Here is a 19,854-nt window from a genome sequence, read left to right on the forward strand (position 1 = left end):
GTAGCATGGTTAGTTAATGTCATGGGTCTGAAAGCGTAGCATGGTTAGTTAATGTAATGGTATGAAAGCGTAGCATGGTTAGTTAATGTCATGGGTCTGAAAGCGTAGCATGGTTAGTTAATGTAATGGGTCTGAAAGCGTAGCATGGTTAGTTAATGTAATGGGTCTGAAAGCGTAGCATGGTTAGTTAATGTAATGATCATGGTTAGTTAATGTAATTGGTCTGAAAGCGTAGCATGGTTAGTTAATGTAATGGGTCTGAAAGCGTAGCATGGTTAGTTAATGTAATGGGTCTGAAAGCGTAGCATGGTTAGTTAATGTAATGATCATGGTTAGTTAATGTAATGGGTCTGAAAGCGTAGCATGGTTAGTTAATGTAATGGTTCTGAAAGCGTAGCATGGTTAGTTAATGTAATGGGCCTGAAAGCGTAGCATGATTAGTTAATGTAATGGGTCTGAAAGCGTAGCATGGTTAGTTAATGTAATGGGTATGAAAGCGTAGCATGGTTAGTTAATGTCTTCCTCTCTATTTCTCCCTCTGTTCCAGTACGTTACCTGTTGAAGAACAACGTCAGTCCAGACCTGTGCAACGAGGACGGTCTCACTGCTCTGCACCAGGTGAGTGTCCCTCTGGAGAGTCACTGGACCACTGAAGAGTCTAACAATAAGGCCGTAATTCAGTAATTGTTGATGGTGTCTTTTCCACGTTGTGCTCTCAGTAAAGGTCAGTACATACACAGGCGTCGTACACAGGCGTTGTACGCAAATCACATTTTATTGGTCACGTACACGTGTTTAGCAGATGTTATTGCGGGTGTACCCCCAAGCCGTAAGACTCCTGAACAGGTAATCAAATGGCTACCCGGACTATTTGCATTGTGTGCCCCCCCCACCCCCCAACCCCTCTTTTACGCTGCTGCTTCTCTCTGTTTATCATATATCATATATACCTACATGTACATACTACCTCAATCAGCCCGACTAACTGGTGTCTGTATATAGCTACTGTTATAGCCTCGCTACTGTATATAGCCTCGCTACTGTATATAGCCTCGCTACTGTTATAGCCTCGCTACTGTTTTAGCCTCGCTACTGTTTTAGCCTCGCTACTGTATATAGCCTCACTACTGTTTTAGCCTCGCTACTGTATATAGCCTCACTACTGTTATTTTTCACTGTCTTTTTACTGTTGTTTTTATTTCTTTACTTATCTATTGTTCACCTAATACCAATTTTTTACTTAAAAATTGCACTGTTTGTTAGGGCCTGTCATTAAGCATTTCACAGTGGAATTGTTAGATATTACCTGTTAGATACTGCTGCACTGTCGGATCTAGAAGCATATCGCTACACTCGCAATAACATGTGTATGTGACCAATAAAAATAGTACGGGGAGAGAAGAGAGAGAGAGGAGAGAGAGAAGAGAGAGAGAGGGAGGAGAGAGGAGAGACTTTCACTTTATTTTCCATTAGAGAAAAGAAGTAGTACCACCCACCCAGTGGTCAGACAGACAGACAGACAGACAGACAGACAGACAGGAAAACACAGACAGACAGACAGACAGACAGACAGACAGGAAAACACAGAGAGACAGACAGACAGACAGAGACCGACAGACAGACAGACAGACAGACAGACAGACAGACAGACAGACAGACAGACAGGAAAACACAGACAGACAGACAGACAGACAGGAAAACACAGACAGACAGACAGACAGACAGACAGACAGACAGACAGACAGACAGACAGACAGACAGACAGACAGACAGACAGGAAAACACAGACAGACAGACAGACAGACAGACAGACAGACAGGAAAACACAGACAGACAGACAGACAGACAGACAGACAGGAAAACACAGACAGACAGACAGACAGACACAGACAGACAGACAGACAGACAGACAGACAGACAGACAGACAGACAGACAGACAGGAAAACACAGAGAGACAGACAGACAGGAAACACAGACAGACAGACAGACAGACAGACAGACAGACAGACAGACAGACAGACAGACAGACAGACAGACAGACAGACAGACAACACCAGATTTAACATAAATCCTTTTTAGCTGGGGTTTGGTGGGAATAGAGCCACTGTGAAAGGAACCACAACATTAAAAAACCCTGAAGGGACTTCGGCTATACAACTGTGTATGTTCTGAGTCTTCCAGAAAAGACTGATGACAGTAACACCTAAAGATGACCACACCAACAATATATTCATATTCAATTAAAATGATTCAAAACTAAACGCTGACATTGTGGCCACTTTAATAAATGGAACACTAGTCACTTTAATAATACCACTTTAAGAATGTTTATGTATCTCACATTACTCATCTCATATGTATATACTGTATACTTCACTATCTATTCCTTACTATCTATTGCGTCTTGGGGCGGCAGGCAGCCTAGTGGTTAGAGCGTTGGACTAGTAACTGAAAGGTTGCTGAATCGAATCGACAAGGTACAAATCTGTTCTGCCCCTGAACAAGGCAGTTAACCCACTGTTCCCCAGTAGACATTCATTGTAAATATGAATTTGTTCTTAACTGACTTTCCTAGTTAAATAAAGGTTACACATTCTTTTGTGTGGGATTTGTATGCGCGTCTCTCTCTGTAAACACACGTTGAGAGGCACAGGTCCAGCCACTGTGCAGATTGGCTAATATTGACCACATAATGAGTTGTTATTTAGGATAGAAGGTGAATCAGTGATTCGGCACAATGCTTTTCTCAGGCTGATCATCTAAAAGACTGGTACACACTGAATAATGCAGAGGCCTGTCTCTCTGTGTTTTCCTGTCTGTCTGTCTGTCTGTCTGTCTGTCTGTCTGTCTGTCTGTCTGTCTGTCTGTCTGTCTGTCTGTCTCTCTGTGTTTTCCTGTCTGTCTGTCTGTCTGTCTGTCTGTCTGTCTGTCTGTCTGTCTGTCTGTCTGTCTGTCTGTGTTTTCCTGTCTGTCTGTCTGTCTGTCTGTGTTTTCCTGTCTGTCTGTCTGTCTGTCTGTCTGTCTGTCTGTCTGTCTGTCTGTCTGTCTGTCTGTCTGTCTGTCTGTCTGTCTGTCTGTCTGTCTGTCTGTCTGTCTGTCTGTCTGTCTGTCTGTCTGTCTGTCTGTGTTTTCCTGTCTGTCTGTCTGTCTGTCTGTGTTTTCCTGTCTGTCTGTCTGTCTGTCTGTGTTTTCCTGTCTGTCTGTCTGTCTGTCTGTCTGTCTGTCTGTCTGTCTGTCTGTCTGTCTGTCTGTCTGTCTGTCTGTCTGTCTGTCTGTCTGTCTGTCTGTGTTTTCCTGTCTGTCTGTCTGTCTGTCTGTCTGTCTGACCACTGGGTGGGTGGTACTACTTCTTTTCTCTAATGGAAAATAAAGTGAAAGTCTCTCCTCTCTCCTCCCTCTCTCTCTCTTCTCTCTCTCCTCTCTCTCTCTTCTCTCCCCGTACTATTTTTATTGGTCACATACACATGTTATTGCGAGTGTAGCGATATGCTTCTAGATCCGACAGTGCAGCAGTATCTAACAGGTAATATCTAACAATTCCACAGTGAAATGCTTAATGACAGGCCCTAACAAACAGTGCAATTTTTAAGTAAAAAATTGGTATTAGGTGAACAATAGATAAGTAAAGAAATAAAAACAACAGTAAAAAGACAGTGAAAAATAACAGTAGTGAGGCTATATACAGTAGCGAGGCTAAAACAGTAGCGAGGCTAAAACAGTAGCGAGGCTATAACAGTAGTGAGGCTATATACAGTAGCGAGGCTAAAACAGTAGCGAGGCTATAACAGTAGCGAGGCTATATACAGTAGCGAGGCTATAACAGTAGCTATATACAGACACCAGTTAGTCGGGCTGATTGAGGTAGTATGTACATGTAGGTATATATGATATATGATAAACAGAGAGAAACAGCAGCATAAAAGAGGGGTTGGGGGGTGGGGGGGGCACACAATGCAAATAGTCCGGGTAGCCATTTGATTACCTGTTCAGGAGTCTTACGGCTTGGGGGTACACCCGCAATAACATCTGCTAAACACGTGTACGTGACCAATAAAATGTGATTTGCGTACAACGCCTGTGTACGACGCCTGTGTATGTACTGACTTTCCTAGTTAAATAAAGGTTACACATTCTTTTGTGTGGGATTTGTATGCGCGTCTCTCTCTGTAAACACACGTTGAGAGGCACAGGTCCAGCCACTAAACAAGCCCTGTGCAGATCAAATCAAATGTATTTATGAAGCCCTTCTTACATCAGCTGATATCTCAAAGTGCTGTACAGAAACCCAGCCTAAAACCCCAAACAGCAAGCAATGCAGGTGTAGAAGCCCGGTGGCTAGGAAAATCTCCCTAGAAAGGTCAAAATCTAGGAAGAAACCTAGAGAGGAACCAGGCTATGAGGGGTGGCCAGTCCTCTTCTGGCTGTGCCGTGTGGAGATTATAACAGAACATGGCCAAGATGTTCAAATGTTCAGAGATGACCAGCAGAGTCAAATAATAATAATCACAGTGGTTGTAGAGGGTGCAACAAGTCAGCACCTCAAGAGTAAATGTCAGTTGGATTTTCATAGCCAATCATTGAGAGTATCTCCACCGCTCCTGCTGTCTCTAGACAGTTGAAAACAGCAGGTCTGGGACAGGTAGCACGTCCGGTGAACAGGTCAGGGTTCCATAGCCGCAGGCAGAACAGTTGAAACTGGAGCAGTAGCACAGCCAGGTGTACTGGGGACAGCAAGGAGTCATCATGCCAGGTAGTCCTGAGGCATGGTCTTAGGGCTCAGGTCCTCCGAGAGAGAGAAAGAGAGAATTAGGGAGCGCATACTTAAATTCACACAGTACACCGGATAAGACAGGAGAAATACTCCAGATATAACAGACTGACCCTGGCCCCCCGACACATAAACTACTGCAGCATAAATACTGGAGGCTGAGACAGGAGGGGTCAGGAGACATTGTGGCCGCATCCGATGATACCCCCGGACAGGGCCAAACAGGCAGGATATAACCTCACCCACTTTACCAAAGCACAGCTCCCACACCACTAGAGGGATATCTTCAACCACCAACTTACCATCCTGAGACAAGGCCGAGTACAGCCCACAAAGATCTCCGCCACGGCACAACCCAAGGGGGGGGCGCCAACCCAGACAGGAAGACCACGTCAGTGACGCACCCCTCCTAGGGACGGCATGGAAGGACACCAGTAAGCCAGTGACTCAGCCCCTGTAATAGGGTTAGAGGCAGAGAATCCCAGTGGAGAGATGGGAACCGGCCAGGCAGAGACAGCAAGGGCGGTTCGTTGCTCCAGAGCCTTTCCGTTCACCTTCACACTCCTGGGCCAGACTACACTCAATCATAGGACCCACTGAAGAGATGAGTCTTCAGTAGACTTAAAGGTTGAGACAGAGTCTGCGTCTCTCACATGGGTTGGCAGACCATTCCATAAAAATTGAGCTCTATCGGAGAAAGCCCTGCCTCCAGCCGTTTGCTTAGAAATTCTAGGGACAATTAGGAGGCCTGCGTCTTGTGACCGTAGCGTACGTGTAGGTATGTACGGCAGGACCAAATCGGAAAGATAGGTAGGAGCAAGCCCATGTAATGCTTTGTAGGTTAGCAGTAAAACCTTGAAATCAGCCTTTGCTTTAACAGGAAACCAGTGTAGAGTAATATGATCACATTTTTGGTTCTAGTCAGGATTCTAGCAGCCGTATTTAGCACTAACTGAAGTTTATTTAGTGCTTTATCCGGGTAGCCGGAAAGTAGAGCATTGCAGTAGTCCAACCTAGAAGTAACAAATGCATGGATTTATTTTTCTGCATCATTTTTGGACAGAAAGTTTCTGATTTTTGCAATGTTACGTAGATGGAAAAAAGCTGTCCTTGAAACAGTCTTGATATGTTCTTCAAAAGAGAGATCAGGGTCCAGAGTAACGCCGAGGGCCTTCACAGTTTTATTTGAGACGACTGTACAACCATCAAGATTAATTGTCAGATTCAACAGAAGTCTTGGGACCTAGAACAAGCATCTCTGTTTTGTCCGAGTTTAAAATTAGAAAGTTTGCAGCCATCCACTTCTTTATGTCTGAAACACAGGCTTCTAGCGAGGGCAATTCTGGGGCTTCACCATGTTTCATTGAAACGTACAGCTGTGTGTCATCCGCATAGCAGTGAAATTTAACATTATGTTTTCGAATGACATCCCCAAGAGGTAAAAATATATAGTGAAAACAATAGTGGTCCTAAAACGGAACCTTGAGGAACACCGAAATTTACAGTTGATTTGTCAGAGGACAAACCATTCACAGAGACAAACTGATATCTTTCCGACAGATAAGATCTAAACCAGGCCAGAACTTTTCCATGTAGACCAATTTGGGTTTACGATCTCTCCAAAAGAATGTGGTGATCGATGGTGTCAAAAGCAGCACTAAAGTCTAGGAGAACGAGGACAGATGCAGAACCTCGGTCTGATGCCATTAAAAGGACATTTACCACCTTCACAAGTGCAGTCTCAGTGCTATGATGGGGTCTAAAACCAGACTAAAGCGTTTCGTATATATTATTTGTCTTTAGGAAGGCAGTTTTTCAAAATCTTTTGAGAGGAATGGAAGATTCGATATAGGCCGATTTGTTTATTATATTTTCTGGATCAAGATGTGACTTTTTCAAGAGAGGCTTTATTACTGCCACTTTTAGTGAGCTTGGTACACATCCGGTGGATAGAGAGCCGTTTATTGGGTTCAACATAGGAGGGCCAAGCACAGGAAGCAGCTCTTTCAGTAGTTTAGTTGGAATAGGGTCCAGTATGAAGCTTGAAGGTTTAGAGGCCATGATTATTTTCATCATTGTGTCAAGAGATATAGTCCTAAAACACTTTAGTGTCTCCCTTGATCCTAGGTCCTGGCAGAGTTGTGCAGACTCAAGACAATGGAGCTTTGGAGGAATATGCAGATTTAAAGAGGAGTCTGTAATTTGCTTTCTAATGATCATGATCTTTTCCTCAAATAAGTTCATGAATTTATTGCTGCTTAAGTGAAAGCCATCCTCTCTTGGGGAATGCTGCTTTTTAGTTAGCTTTGCGACAGTATCAAAAATAAATTTTGGATTGTTCTTATTTTCCTCAATTAAGTTGGAAAAATAGGATGATCGAGCAGCAGTGAGGGCTCTTCGATACTGCACGGTACTGTCTTTCCAAGCTAGTCGGAAGACTTCCAGTTTGGTGTAGTGCCATTTCCGTTCCAATTTTCGGGAAGCTTGCTTCAGAGCTCGTGTATTTTCTGTATACCAGGGAGCTAGTTTCTTATGACAAATGTTTTTAGTTTTTAGGGGTGCAACTGCATCTAGGGTATTGCGCAAGGTTAAATTGAGTTCCTCAGTTAGGTGGTAACTGATTTTTGTCCTCTGACGTCCTTGGGTAGGCAGAGGGAGTCTGGAAGGGCATCAAGGAATCTTTGGGTTGTCTGAGAATTTATAGCACGACTTTTGATGGTCCTTGGTTGGGGTCTGAGCAGATTATTTGTTGCGATTGCAAACGTAATAAAATGGTGGTCCGATAGTCCAGGATTATGGGGAAAAACATTAAGATCCACAACATTTATTCCATGGGACAGAACTAGGTCCAGAGTATGACTGTGGCAGTGAGTAGGTCCAGAGACATGTTGGACAAAACCCACTGAGTCGATGATAAAAGCCTTTTGGAGTGGGTCTGTGGACTTTTCCATGTGAATTTTAAAGTCACCAAAAATTTGAATATTATCTGCTATGACTACAATGTCCGATAGGAATTCAGGAAACTCAGTGAGGAACGCTGTATATGGCCCAGGAGGCCTGTAAACAGTAGCTATAAAAAGTGATTGAGTAGGCTGCATAGATTTCATGACTAGAAGCTCAAAAGACGAAAACGTAGGTTTTTTTTTTGTAAATTGAAATTTGCTATTGTAAATGTTAGCAACACCTCCGCCTTTGTGGGATGCACGGGGGATATGGTCACTAGTGTAACCAGGAGGTGAGGCCTCATTTAACACAGTAAATTCATCAGGCTTAAGCCATGTTTCAGTCAGGCCAATCACATCACGATTATGATCAGTGATTAGTTCATTGACTATAACTGCCTTGGAAGTGAGAGATCTAACATTAAGTAGCCCTATTTTGAGATGTGAGGTATCACAATCTCTTTCAATAATGGCAGGAATGGAGGAGGTCTTAATACCAGTGAGATTTGCTAAGGCGAACACCGCCATGTTTATTTTTGCCCAAACTAGGTTGAGGCACAGACACGGTCTCAATGGGGATAGCTGAGCTGACTACGCTGACTGAGCTAGTGGCAGACTCCACTAAGCTGGCAGGGCGGCTAACAGCCTGCTGCCTGGTCTGCACCCTATTTCATTGTGGAGCTAGGGGAGTTAAAGCCCTGTCTATGTTCGTAGATAAGATGAGAGCACCCCTCCAGCTAGGATGGAGTCCGTCACTCCCCAACAGGCCAGGCTTGGTCCTGTTTGTGGGTGAGTCCCGGAAAGACGGCCAATTGTCACGATTGTCGTAAGGAGTGGACCAAAACGCAGCGGGAAAATGTATACCCATCTTCTTTTTTATTTGAAGAAGGAAAAACAAAATAAACGCATATACAAAAAACAAACGACTCCAAACCGTCCCGTCAGGTGCAACAAACACTAAACCAGGAAATAACTACCCACAAACCCCCATAGAACAAACACCCCTATAAATAGGACCTTCAATCAGAGGCAACGAGATGCAGCTGCCTCCAATTGAAGGTCAACCCAAATAGACCAACTAGAAATAACATAGAAATACACTAACATAGAACATAACCCAAACAACCCCGAAACACCCTAAACAAACACCCCCTGCCACGCCCTGACCAAACTACAATAACAAACAGCCCCTTTACTGTTCAGGACGTGACACCAATTATCTACAAATTCTATCTTTTGGGAGTGGCAGAAAACAGTTTTCAACCAGCGATTGAGTTGTGAGACTCTGCTGTAGAGCTCATCACTCCCCCTAACTGGGAGGGGGCCAGAGACAATTACTCGATGCCGACACATCTTTCTAGCTGATTTACACGCTGAAGCTATGTTGCGCTTGGTGACCTCTGACTGTTTCATCCTAACATCGTTGGTGCCGACGTGGATAACAATATCTCTATACTCTCTACACTCGCCAGCTTTAGCCAGCACCATCTTCAGATTAGCCTTAACGTCGGTAGCCCTGCCCTGGTAAACAGTGTATGATCGCTGGATGATTCTTTTAAGTCTAATACTGCGGGTAATGGAGTCGCCAATGACTAGGGTTTTCAATTTGTCAGAGCTAATGGTGGGAAGCTTCGGCGTCTCAGAACCCGTAACGGGAGGAGTAGAGACCAGAGAAGGCTCGGCCTCTGACTCCGACCCGCTGCTAAATGGGGAGAACCGGTTGAAAGATTCTGTCGGCTGAATGAGTGACACCGGTTGAGCATTCCTACAGGGTTTCCCTCCAGAAGCCATGAGAAAGTTGTCCGGCTGCGGGGACCGTGCGAGGGGGTTTATACTAACGTTACTATCTGTACTTACTGGTGGCACAAACGCTGTTTCATCCTTTCCTACACTGAAATCACCCTTGCCTAACGATTGCGTCTGAAGCTGGGCTTGCAGCACAGCTATCCTCGCCGTAAGGCGATCGTTCTCCTGTATATTATGAGTACAACGACTGCAATTAGAAGGCATCGTGTTAATGTTACTTAGCTTCGGCTGTTTGAAGTCCTGAAGAACCATGTCCAGATAAAACGTCCAGAGTGAAAAAGTTGAATGAAAAAAGTTGAGTGAGGGAAAAACTAAAAATATAAACTGTAATTAAAAAGTCAAAACCGTAAAGTTGGCAGGTAGCAAAGTAAGGTTGGCAACAAAAGGCACAGCAGCACATAAACAAGTCTGCAAGTTGTGGTCGATATTAGATTGGCTAATATCGACCACATAATGAGTTGTTATTTAGGATAGAAGGTGAATCAGTGATTCGGCACAATGCTTTTCTCAGGCTGATCATCTAAAAGACTGGTACACACTGAATAATACAGAGGTCTCTCTGTGCCTGCCTGCCTGCCTGTCTGTCTGTCTTCTGTCTGTTTTCCTGTCTGCCTGTCTGCCTGCCTGTCTGTCTGCCTGCCTGCCTGTCTCTGTGTTTTCCTGTCTGTCTGTCTGTCTGTCTGTCTGTCTGTCTGTCTGTCTGTCTGTCTGTCTGTCTGTCTGTCTGTCTGTCTGTCTCTCTGTGTTTTCCTGTCTGTCTGTCTGTCTGTCTGTCTGTCTGTCTGTCTGTCTGTCTGTCTGTCTGTCTGTCTGTCTGTCTGTCTGTCGGTCTCTGTCTGTCTGTCTGTCTCTCTGTGTTTTCCTGTCTGTCTGTCTGTCTGTCTGTTTGTCTGTGTTTTCCTGTCTGTCTGTCTGTCTGTCTGTCTGACCACTGGGTGGGTGGTACTAATTCTTTTCTCTAATGGAAAATAAAGTGAAAGTCTCTCCTCTCTCCTCCCTCTCTCTCTCTCTTCTCTCTCTCCTCTCTCTCTCTTCTCTCCCCCTACTCCTCCTCTCTCTTTCTCTTCTCCTCTCTCTCTCCTCTCTCTCTCTTCTCTCCCCTACTCCTCTCTCTCTCTCTCCTCTCTCTCCTCTCTCTCCTCCCTCTCTCTCTCTTCTCTCCCCCTACTCCTCCTCTCTCTCTCTTCTCTCTCCTCTCTCTCTCTCTTCTCTCCCCCTACTCCTCCTCTCTCTCTCTCTCTTCTCTCCCCGTACTCCTCTCTCTCCTCTCTCCTCTCGCTCTCCCCTCTCCTCTCTCTCCTCTCTTCTTCAAATCAAATCAAATGTTATTGGTCACATTCACATGTTATTGCGAGTGTAGCGATATGCTTCTAGATCCGACATTGCAGCAGTATCTTAACAGGTAATATCTAACAATTCCACAATAAAACCTAATATCTAACAATTCCACAATAAAACCTAATACACACAATCTAGTAAAGGAATGGGATGAGAATGTATTAGTTTAAAATATATGGATGAGCAGTGAAAGAGCAGCTAAGATGCAATAGATAGTGAAGTATACAGTATACATTATATACATATGAGATGAGTAATGTAAGATATGTAAACATTATTAAAGTGGTATTATTAAAGTGACTAGTGATCCATTTATTAAAGTGGCCAGTGATATCAAGCCTGTATGTAGGCAGCCGCCTCTCTGTGCTAGTGATGGCTGTTTAACAATCTGATGGCCTTGAGATAGAAGCTGTTTTTCAATCTCTCAGTCCCAGCTTAGATGCACCTGTACTGACCTCGCCTTCTGGATGGTAACGGGATGAACAGGCAGTGGCTCGGTTGGTTATTATCCTTGATTATCTTTTTGGCCTTCCTGTGACATCGGGTGCTGTAGTTGTGCTGGAGGGCAGGTAGTTTTCCGGAGAGCCCTGTGGTTGAGGGCGGTGCAGTTGCCGTACCAGGCGGTGATACAGCCCGACAGGATGCTCTCAATTGTGCACCTGTAAAAGTTAATGAGGGTTTTCGGTGACAAGCCAACATTTTTCAGCCTCCTGAGGTTGAAGAGGCGCTGTTGCCCCTTCTTCACCACACTGTCTGTGTGGGTGGACCATTTCAGTTTGTCCGTGATGTGTACGCCGAGGAACTTAAAACTTTCTACCTTCTCCACTGCTGTCCCATCGATGTGGATAGGAGGGTACTCCCTCTGCTTTTTCCTGAAGTCCACGATCATCTCCTTTGTTTTATTGACATTGAATGAGAGGTTGTTTTCCTGACACCACACTCTGAGTGCACTCACCTCCTCCCTGTTGTTGGTAATCAAGCCTACAACTGTTGTGTCATCTGCAAACTTGATGATGGAGTTGGAGGCGTGCATGGCCACGCAGTCATGGGTGAACAAGGAGTACAGGAGAGGGCCACACACCCTTGTGGAGTCCCAGTGTGGAGATGTTGTTTCCTACCTTCACCACCTGGGGGCAGCCCATCAGGAAATCCAGGACCCAATTGCACACTGTCTGTGTGCGTGGACCATTTCAGTTTGTCGGTGATGTGTACGCCGAGGAACTTAAAACTTCCCCCCTTCTCCACTGCTGTCCCGTTGATGTGGATAGGGGGCTGCTCCCTCTGCTTTTTCCTGAAGTCCACGATCATCTCCTTTGTTTTGCTGACATTGAGTGAGAGGTTAGTTTCCTGACACCACACTCAGAGGGCCCTCACCTCCCTGTAGGCCGTCTCGTCGTTGTTGGTAATCAAGCCCACTACTGTTGTGTCGTCTGCAAACTTGATGATTGAGTTGGAGGCGTACATGGCCATGCAGTCGTGAGTGAACAGGGAGTACAGGAGAGGGCTGAGAATGCACCCTTGTGGGGCCCCAGTGTTGAGTGGAGATGTTGTTTCCTACCTTCACCCGTCAGGAAGTCCAGGAACCAGTTGCACAGGTTGGGGTCAAGACCTAGGGTCTCAAGCTTAATGATGAGTTTGGAGGGTACTATGGCGTTTCAATGCTGAGCTGTAGTCAATGAACAGCATTCGGAACATATCCCAGTCCACGTGATCGAAGCAATCTTGAAGCGTGGAATCCGATTGGTCAGACCAGCGTTGAATAGACCTAAGCGCAGGCGCTTCCTGTTTTAGTTTCTGCCTATAAGAGGGGAGAAACAAGATGGAGTCATGGTCAGATTTGCCAAAAGGAGGGCGGGGGAGGGCCTTGTATGCATCGTCGAAGTTAGAGGAGCGGTGGTCGAGTGAGTTAATCGCTCGTGTACTGCAATCAATATGCTGATAGAATTTAGGTAGCCTTGTTCTCAGATTAGCTTTGTTAAAATCCCCAGCTACAATAAATGCAGCCTCAGGATATGTTGTTTCCAGTTTGCATAAAGTCCAGTGAAGTTCCTTGAGGGCCATCATGGTATCGGCTTGCGGAGATACACCGCTGTGACTATAACCGAGGAGAGTTCTCTTGGGAGATAATACGGTCGGCATTTGATTGTGAGGAATTCTAGGTCAGGTGAACAAAAGGACTTGAGTTCGTGTATATTGTTACAATTACACCATGAGTCGTCAATCATGAAACATACACCCCCGCCCTTCTTCTTACCAGAGAGATGTTTGTTCCTGTTGCCGCGAAGCACTGAAAATCCCATTGGCTGTACGGACTCCGACATGTTACAATCCCAGATATCTCTTTGGAAAGCAACTCTTGCCCTAATTTTGTCGACTTTGTTAGCTAAGGACTGGACATTAGCGCGTAATATACTCAGAAGCGGTGGGTGGTGTGCGCGCATCCGAAGCCTCATTAGAAGACCTCTCTGGCACCCTCTCCTCCGGCAGCGTTGTTTTGGGTCGGCCTCTGGAATCAGTTCAAATGCCCTGGGAGGTGCAGACAAAGGATCCGCTTTGGGAAAGTCGTATTCCTGGTCGTTGTGCTGGTTGTGCGGGTAAGTTGACGTCTGTAACGGTTGTCGTCGGATTGAGACCAAAACGCAGCGGGTATATATCATCTTCTTTTATTACGGAAAGAAGGAAAAACCAAAATAAACATGTACACCAAAAGAACACAACGACGAATAAACAGTCCTGTAAGGCCATAAGCTATACATGGAACAATCTCCCACAAACACTAAACCAAACACATACCCATATATAGGACTCTCAATCAGAGGCAACGACAAAACACCTGCCTCCAATTGAGAGTCCAACCCCAATAAACTAAACATAGAAATACAAAAGACTAGAGACCACATAGAAATACAAACATAGAACATAACCCCAAAAACAATAAATCAAACACCCTACTAAATAAACCACCACCCCGAACCACATAAAACAAATATCCTCTGCCACGTCCTGACCAAACTACAATAACAAATAACCCTTATACTAGTCAGGACGTGGCAACGTCTCTGATATCTAATAGTTCTTCCCAGCTGTATGTAATAACACTTAATGTTTTCTGGGCCAACAATGTAAGAAATAATATATTACAAAACAAAATACTGCACAGTTTCCTAAGAACTAGAAGCGAAGCTGCCATCTCAAACTTCATTTCCTGTGAGTTTTATACGTTCCGCTGGTCTGTCAGTAGCATAGAAATGAAGTGAATCATTCCATTTCTATGGTCAGAACCTCACCTCAAAGTGTGTGTAATGTCTTGGTTCTACTCTCTCCCTGGGACATTATTCCATGGGTGTCATGTGTCGACAGGGGATTGGGCCTCAATGTGGGAGCACATTGATTTGTTAGATATTTGTGGTTATTTCTGGGGTTAGAAAAGACTTGCATGTGTAGACAAAGAGATTACATTAAATCCCAGAAGATAACATGAAAGTATCATACAATAATTTACATCCAATTGTGGTCCTCTGGAGAAAAATCTGGCCAATTGATTGTGCACGGACATACGTGAGAAACACACACTAGCTTTGTGTTATTCTCAACCTGCTGCAGAGACTATGAAAGTCCTTGTGTTAGAGGGAACTTGTGGGGGTGTTCTTTTTAAAATAATTTAACCTTCCTCTTTTGATGAATGTTGACGTGCTTCCTATCTAGTCAGGATCTAAGCTACTAGAGTCAATGAAACAGTTAGCCCTGTGACACTAAGCTACTGCACCTCTATATTAGCTTGCAGCTAACCAATGCTCTCTCTCTGGTGTGTGTGTGTGTGTGTGTGTGTGTGTGTGTGTGTGTGTGTGTGTGTGTGTGTGTGTGTGTGTGTGTGTGTGTGTGTGTGTGTGTGTGTGTGTGTGTGTGTGTGTGTGTGTGTGTGAGAGAGAGAACTGTCTGACAGCAGAAGAGATGAAGCAACAAAGGCCCACGGTGTCGGTAGGGCTAGGTGAAGTAACGTAAATTATAGCTACAGTGGAAAAACGTTTCTTTTTAAACTGAAAGTACCAGGAAGTAACTATTGTTACCACACTATTTCCTATCCATACCAGGGAAATACTAGTGGAAACAGTGACGTAAAATACATGGGTAGGCCTACCATATATTTTACAATAATACAGCCCTAGTAACTGGTTGAAAATGTAGTTAAACCTGGTTTACAATGTCGATGTTGCATTTGTATTCTCATGATTGGATACAGTCTCAATCTGCCGTTTGTGAGCTAGGCACAGACAAACCCAACCATGTCCATGTCAAAATAATTGACCGTTGTCTGGATAACAGCTTGGCTAGCCCACCGTTAATATTACCATAAGAACCGTCTTTAAAACCCACATATTTGAGCTTTTAGGCTAATCTCCCTAGCCTTCCCTGTAATTCCCCTGTACCCTACCTCCCCCGCTGTAGCCCTCTCCCAGCACTAAGACAATGAATGAACCTGGGAAGGAAATAATGTGCCTTTCATAACTCCCCATGCAAAGTATTTAGACATGAAGGCCTGCCTCACAAAGGGGCTGATTATGATTAACAACCCTGGCTGTGTTACCAGGCCCTGGCTGGGGGCTGGGGGAGAGAGGAGAGAGCAAGGCTGGGGGCTGGGGGAGAGAGGAGAGAGCAGGGCTGGGGGAGAGAGGAGAGAGCAAGGCTGGGGGCTGGGGGAGAGAGGAGAGAGCAAGGCTGGGGGAGAGAGGAAGGCTGGAGGAGAGAGGAGAGGCTGGGAGAGAAAGGAAGGCTGGGGACTGGGGGAGAGAGGAGAGAGAGCAAGGCTGGTGGCTCGGGGGGAGAGGAGAGAGAGAGCAAGGCTCGGGGAGAGAGGAGAGAGAGGAGAGAGAGCAAGGCTGGGGGAGAGAGGAGAGAGCAAGGCTGGGGGCTGGGAGAGAAAGGAATGCTCGGGGAGAGAGGAGAGAGAGAGCAAGGCTGGGGGAGAGAGGAGAGAGAGCAAGGCTGGGGGAGAGAGGAGAGAGCAAGGCTGGGGGCTGGGAGAGAAAGGAATGCTCGGGGAGAGAGGAGAGAGAGAGCAAGGCTGGGGGAGAGAGGAGAGAGCAAGGCTGGGGGCTGGGGGAGAGAGCAAGGCTGGGAGCTGTCCTTGTGGGGACCTAAAATGTATTTCCATTCAAAATCCTACTTTCCTTAAACCCCCTAACCCTAAACCTTTAACCATACCATAACCCTAACCTTAACCCTAACCCGTAACCCTAAGCTTAACCTAGTGTGGTGTCACTTCAGATAAGACTGAATACTGTTTCCACTAGTATTTCCCTGGTATTGATAGGAAATAGTGTGGTAACAATAGTTACATCCTGGTACTTTTACGTTTTTCCACTGTAGCTATAATTTACGTTACTTCACCTAGCCCTACCGACACCGTGGGCCTTTGTTGCTTCATCTCTTCTGCTGTCAGACAGTTCTCTCTTTCACACACACACACACGAATACACAGACACACAGGAAGTACACAGACACACAGGAAGTACAGAAACAAGCACCGCCAGCTCTACTTCAATGTGTCATACTGTTGTTCTGCTTCTCAAGACCGATAAGGAAGTTATTAAGCTAGTCTCTCACAGACAGACAGACAGACGGAGGATATCCCCTCAGAACACACTGAAGTCTAGTCTAGCTCCATTTCCCTAGACTAATGGGTTATATACCTTACTTGTATTGTCTTTTGAAGGTTTGCTATAAAGAATGTCTGTCTCTGTAACTGTCTCTGTAACTGTCTCTGTACAGCCTGTCACAATGCCACTTCTCCATAACATTAGCTAGCTCCAATTATTTCTGATGGAGAAAATGTATTTTTAGAACACGTATTGGCTTTCATGGAAAACCTCTGTTCTCTGTTCACACCCTATAATCACACTGTCGGTCGAGCTGGGCTGGAAAAGTGTTGTTTTCTTTTCTCTTATGTTTCAGTTTTAGTACATCCTGCTCTTAAGAACTAACACAACCCACACAGTAGTGGAGAAGTCCAAAAGTTACATCGCTGTGATGCCTAATGTATTCTTTACTAATCTCTGTGGACTACACTGTTTTATAAAGACATTTCTATATTAGATTTGAGATTCAGAGCAACGGTCTCATAGATTCTAAAGGGCCTAGTTACATCAAGGCACACAGCTCACTTATAGTAATATGTATACCTTTTTTCTTAAAACAATCTGTTTGTAACCTCCCAGTATGGGTACTGAATTTCTCTGAGACCAAATGCAGAAAATACTTCTGGCCCTTTTTCAATAGAGCATCAATTTTCATAAATTGGTTTCTGAATACTAAACCATTTTTGTTTCTCTCTCTCTCTCTCTCTCTCTCTCTCTCTCTCTCTCTCTAGTGCTGTATTGATAACTATGAGGAGATGGTGAAGATCATGTTGAATCGTGGAGCCAGTGTAAACGCCAAGGACAATGAACTGTGGACCCCACTACACGCTGCTGCCACCTGTGGACATGCAGGACTGGTCAAGGTCCTCATTCAACAGTAAGATACTGGCTCTACTATTACATACTAACCATTATCTCACTCAGTTGAATAATTACTAATTGCTGATTACATATAACATTTCAGCTGTCCATATATATGTCTTGTATTTGTTTATTTATGTCAGATCTATAGGTAACTGTCGAAATAAAGGAAACCCCAACATAGTGTCATAATAGGGCGTTGGGCCACCACGAGCCGCCAGAACAGCTTCAGTGCACCTTGGCATAGATTCTACAAGTGTCTGGAACTCTATTGGAGAGATGAGACACCATTCTTCCACCAGAAATTCCATCATTTGGTGTTTTGTTGATGGAAAACGCTGTCTCAGGCACTGCTCCAGAATCTCCCAGAAGTGTTCATTTGGGTTGAGATCTAGTGACTCGGCAACCTTGTCTCATAGTTTCAATTCAAAATTTGCCGTAATTGGAGGTACACCTCCAATTGACTCAAATTATGTCAATTAGCCCATCAGAAGCTTATAAAGCCAAGACATAATTTTCTGGAATTTTCTAAGCTGTTTAAAAGGCACAGTCAACTTAGTGTATGTAAACTTCTGACCCACTGGAATTGTGATACAGTGAAATAATCTGTCTGTAAACAATTGTACACAAAGTAGGTGTCCTAAGCGACTTGCCAAAACTATAGTTTGTTAACAAGACATTTGTGGAGTGATTGAAAAACGAGTTTTAATGACTCCAACCTAAGTGTATGTAAACTTCCGACTTCAACTGTATATAACCAGTTTTAAAAAAACAGATAAAAGAACACCTTACTGCACAAAAGGGACTGTCTTGTATTGTAATGTGCGCTGTACTACAGTATTTATTAGACCTAGATGTTGTGTGAATGTACTGATATGTAGGCGATGTATCACGTTTTAAATGTATGTATTTCAGTCTGACTAATAATGTTCTGTACTATGTATTGTGTCATGTTTCATGTGGACCCCAGGAAAAGTAGCTGGATGCTTTTGCAGCGGCTAATTGGGATCCTAATAAATACCAAATACCATAACTATTACCTAGCGTTCGCCATTTTAAATGTATACTTCAATGGGGTAAGTACTTCCCAAGGAATCCTGGATAGCACAAACCCCTAAATAATAATATTTATACATGACCACAATCTATTTTAATTGCTTAATTAACAATATTTGCTTAATTATCAATATACTTTGAATCCCTTATTTACTCAAATATTTCCTTTATTTTGTCAGTTACCTGTATATTATCTGGTCAAAGTTCTCATCAGCTGTATATGCATGTTTCTGTTCATTCTGTATATCTTTATAAAATGTATGCATGAGTAAGTGATTCCATTGGAAATGGAACCCACGACCTTAAGGTTGGTAGCGCCATGCTTTCACCAGTTGAGCCACACTTATATTTATCTCTTCTGTTACACAGTGGAGCGGATCTGTTAGCGGTGAACTCTGACGGCAACATGCCCTATGACTTGTGTGAAGATGACCCCACACTGGACATCATCGAGACCGCCATGGCCAACAGAGGTGAGCAACACATTGATGTATTCTTTAGTGAGTCCAACTGAAGTAGGAATCTCTTTGTGAAGGGAACCCTGGCCTGAAGCCGTCATGGTTGACTGAACCATCACTACCTTTTGACACTTCATCTAAATGAACAATACTACACTGCTCAAAAAAATAAAGGGAACACTTAAACAACACATCCTAGATCTGAATGAAAGAAATAATCTTATTAAATACATTTTTCTTTACATAGTTGAATGTGCTGACAACAAAATCACACAAAAATAATCAATGGAAATCCAATTTATCAACCCATGGAGGTCTAGATTTGGAGTCACACTCAAAATTAAAGTGGAAAACCACACTACAGGCTGATCCAACTTTGATGTAATGTCCTTAAAACAAGTCAAAATGAGGCTCAGTGGTGTGTGTGGCCTCCACGTGCCTGTATGACCTCCCTACAACGCCTGGGCATGCTCCTGATGAGGTGGCGGATGGTCTCCTGAGGGATCTCCTCCCAGACCTGGACTAAAGCGTCCGCCAACTCCTGGACAGTCTGTGGTGCAACGTGGCGTTGGTGGATGGAGCGAGACATGATGTCCCAGATGTGCTCAATTGGATTCAGGTCTAGGGAACGGGCGGGCCAGTCCATAGCATCAATGCCTTCCTCTTGCAGGAACTGCTGACACATTCCTGCCACATGAGGCTTAGCATTGTCTTGCATTAGGAGGAACCCAGGGCCAACCGCACCAGCATATGGTCTCACAAGGGGTCTGAAGATCTCATCTCGGTACCTAATGGCAGTCAGGCTACCTCTGGCGAGCACATGGAGGGCCGTGCGGCCCCCCAAAGAAATGCCACCCCACACCATGACTGACCCACCGCCAAACCGGTCATGCTGGAGGATGATGCAGGCAGCAGAACGTTCTCCACGGCGTCTCCAGACTCTGTCACGTCTGTCACGTGCTCAGTGTGAACCTGCTTTCATCTGTGA

General features: G+C 44.6%; 1 protein-coding gene across 2 annotated transcripts in view; it reads left to right on the forward strand.

Moving 5' to 3' along the window:
- The window catches only part of LOC106566123 (protein phosphatase 1 regulatory inhibitor subunit 16B), a 180,051-nt gene that overhangs the window by 121,594 nt on the left and 38,603 nt on the right, over positions 1 to 19,854 (forward strand). For both annotated transcript variants that reach the window (XM_045691909.1, XM_014133975.2), the window contains exons 3-5: positions 548 to 618; positions 17,223 to 17,368; positions 18,778 to 18,881. In XM_045691909.1, coding sequence (XP_045547865.1) covers positions 548 to 618; positions 17,223 to 17,368; positions 18,778 to 18,881 — 321 coding nt within the window. The remainder of the gene's footprint in view (positions 1 to 547; positions 619 to 17,222; positions 17,369 to 18,777; positions 18,882 to 19,854) is intronic.

Source organism: Salmo salar, chromosome ssa12, assembly GCF_905237065.1.
Source record: "Salmo salar chromosome ssa12, Ssal_v3.1, whole genome shotgun sequence".
NCBI classification, from domain to species: domain Eukaryota; kingdom Metazoa; phylum Chordata; class Actinopteri; order Salmoniformes; family Salmonidae; genus Salmo; species Salmo salar.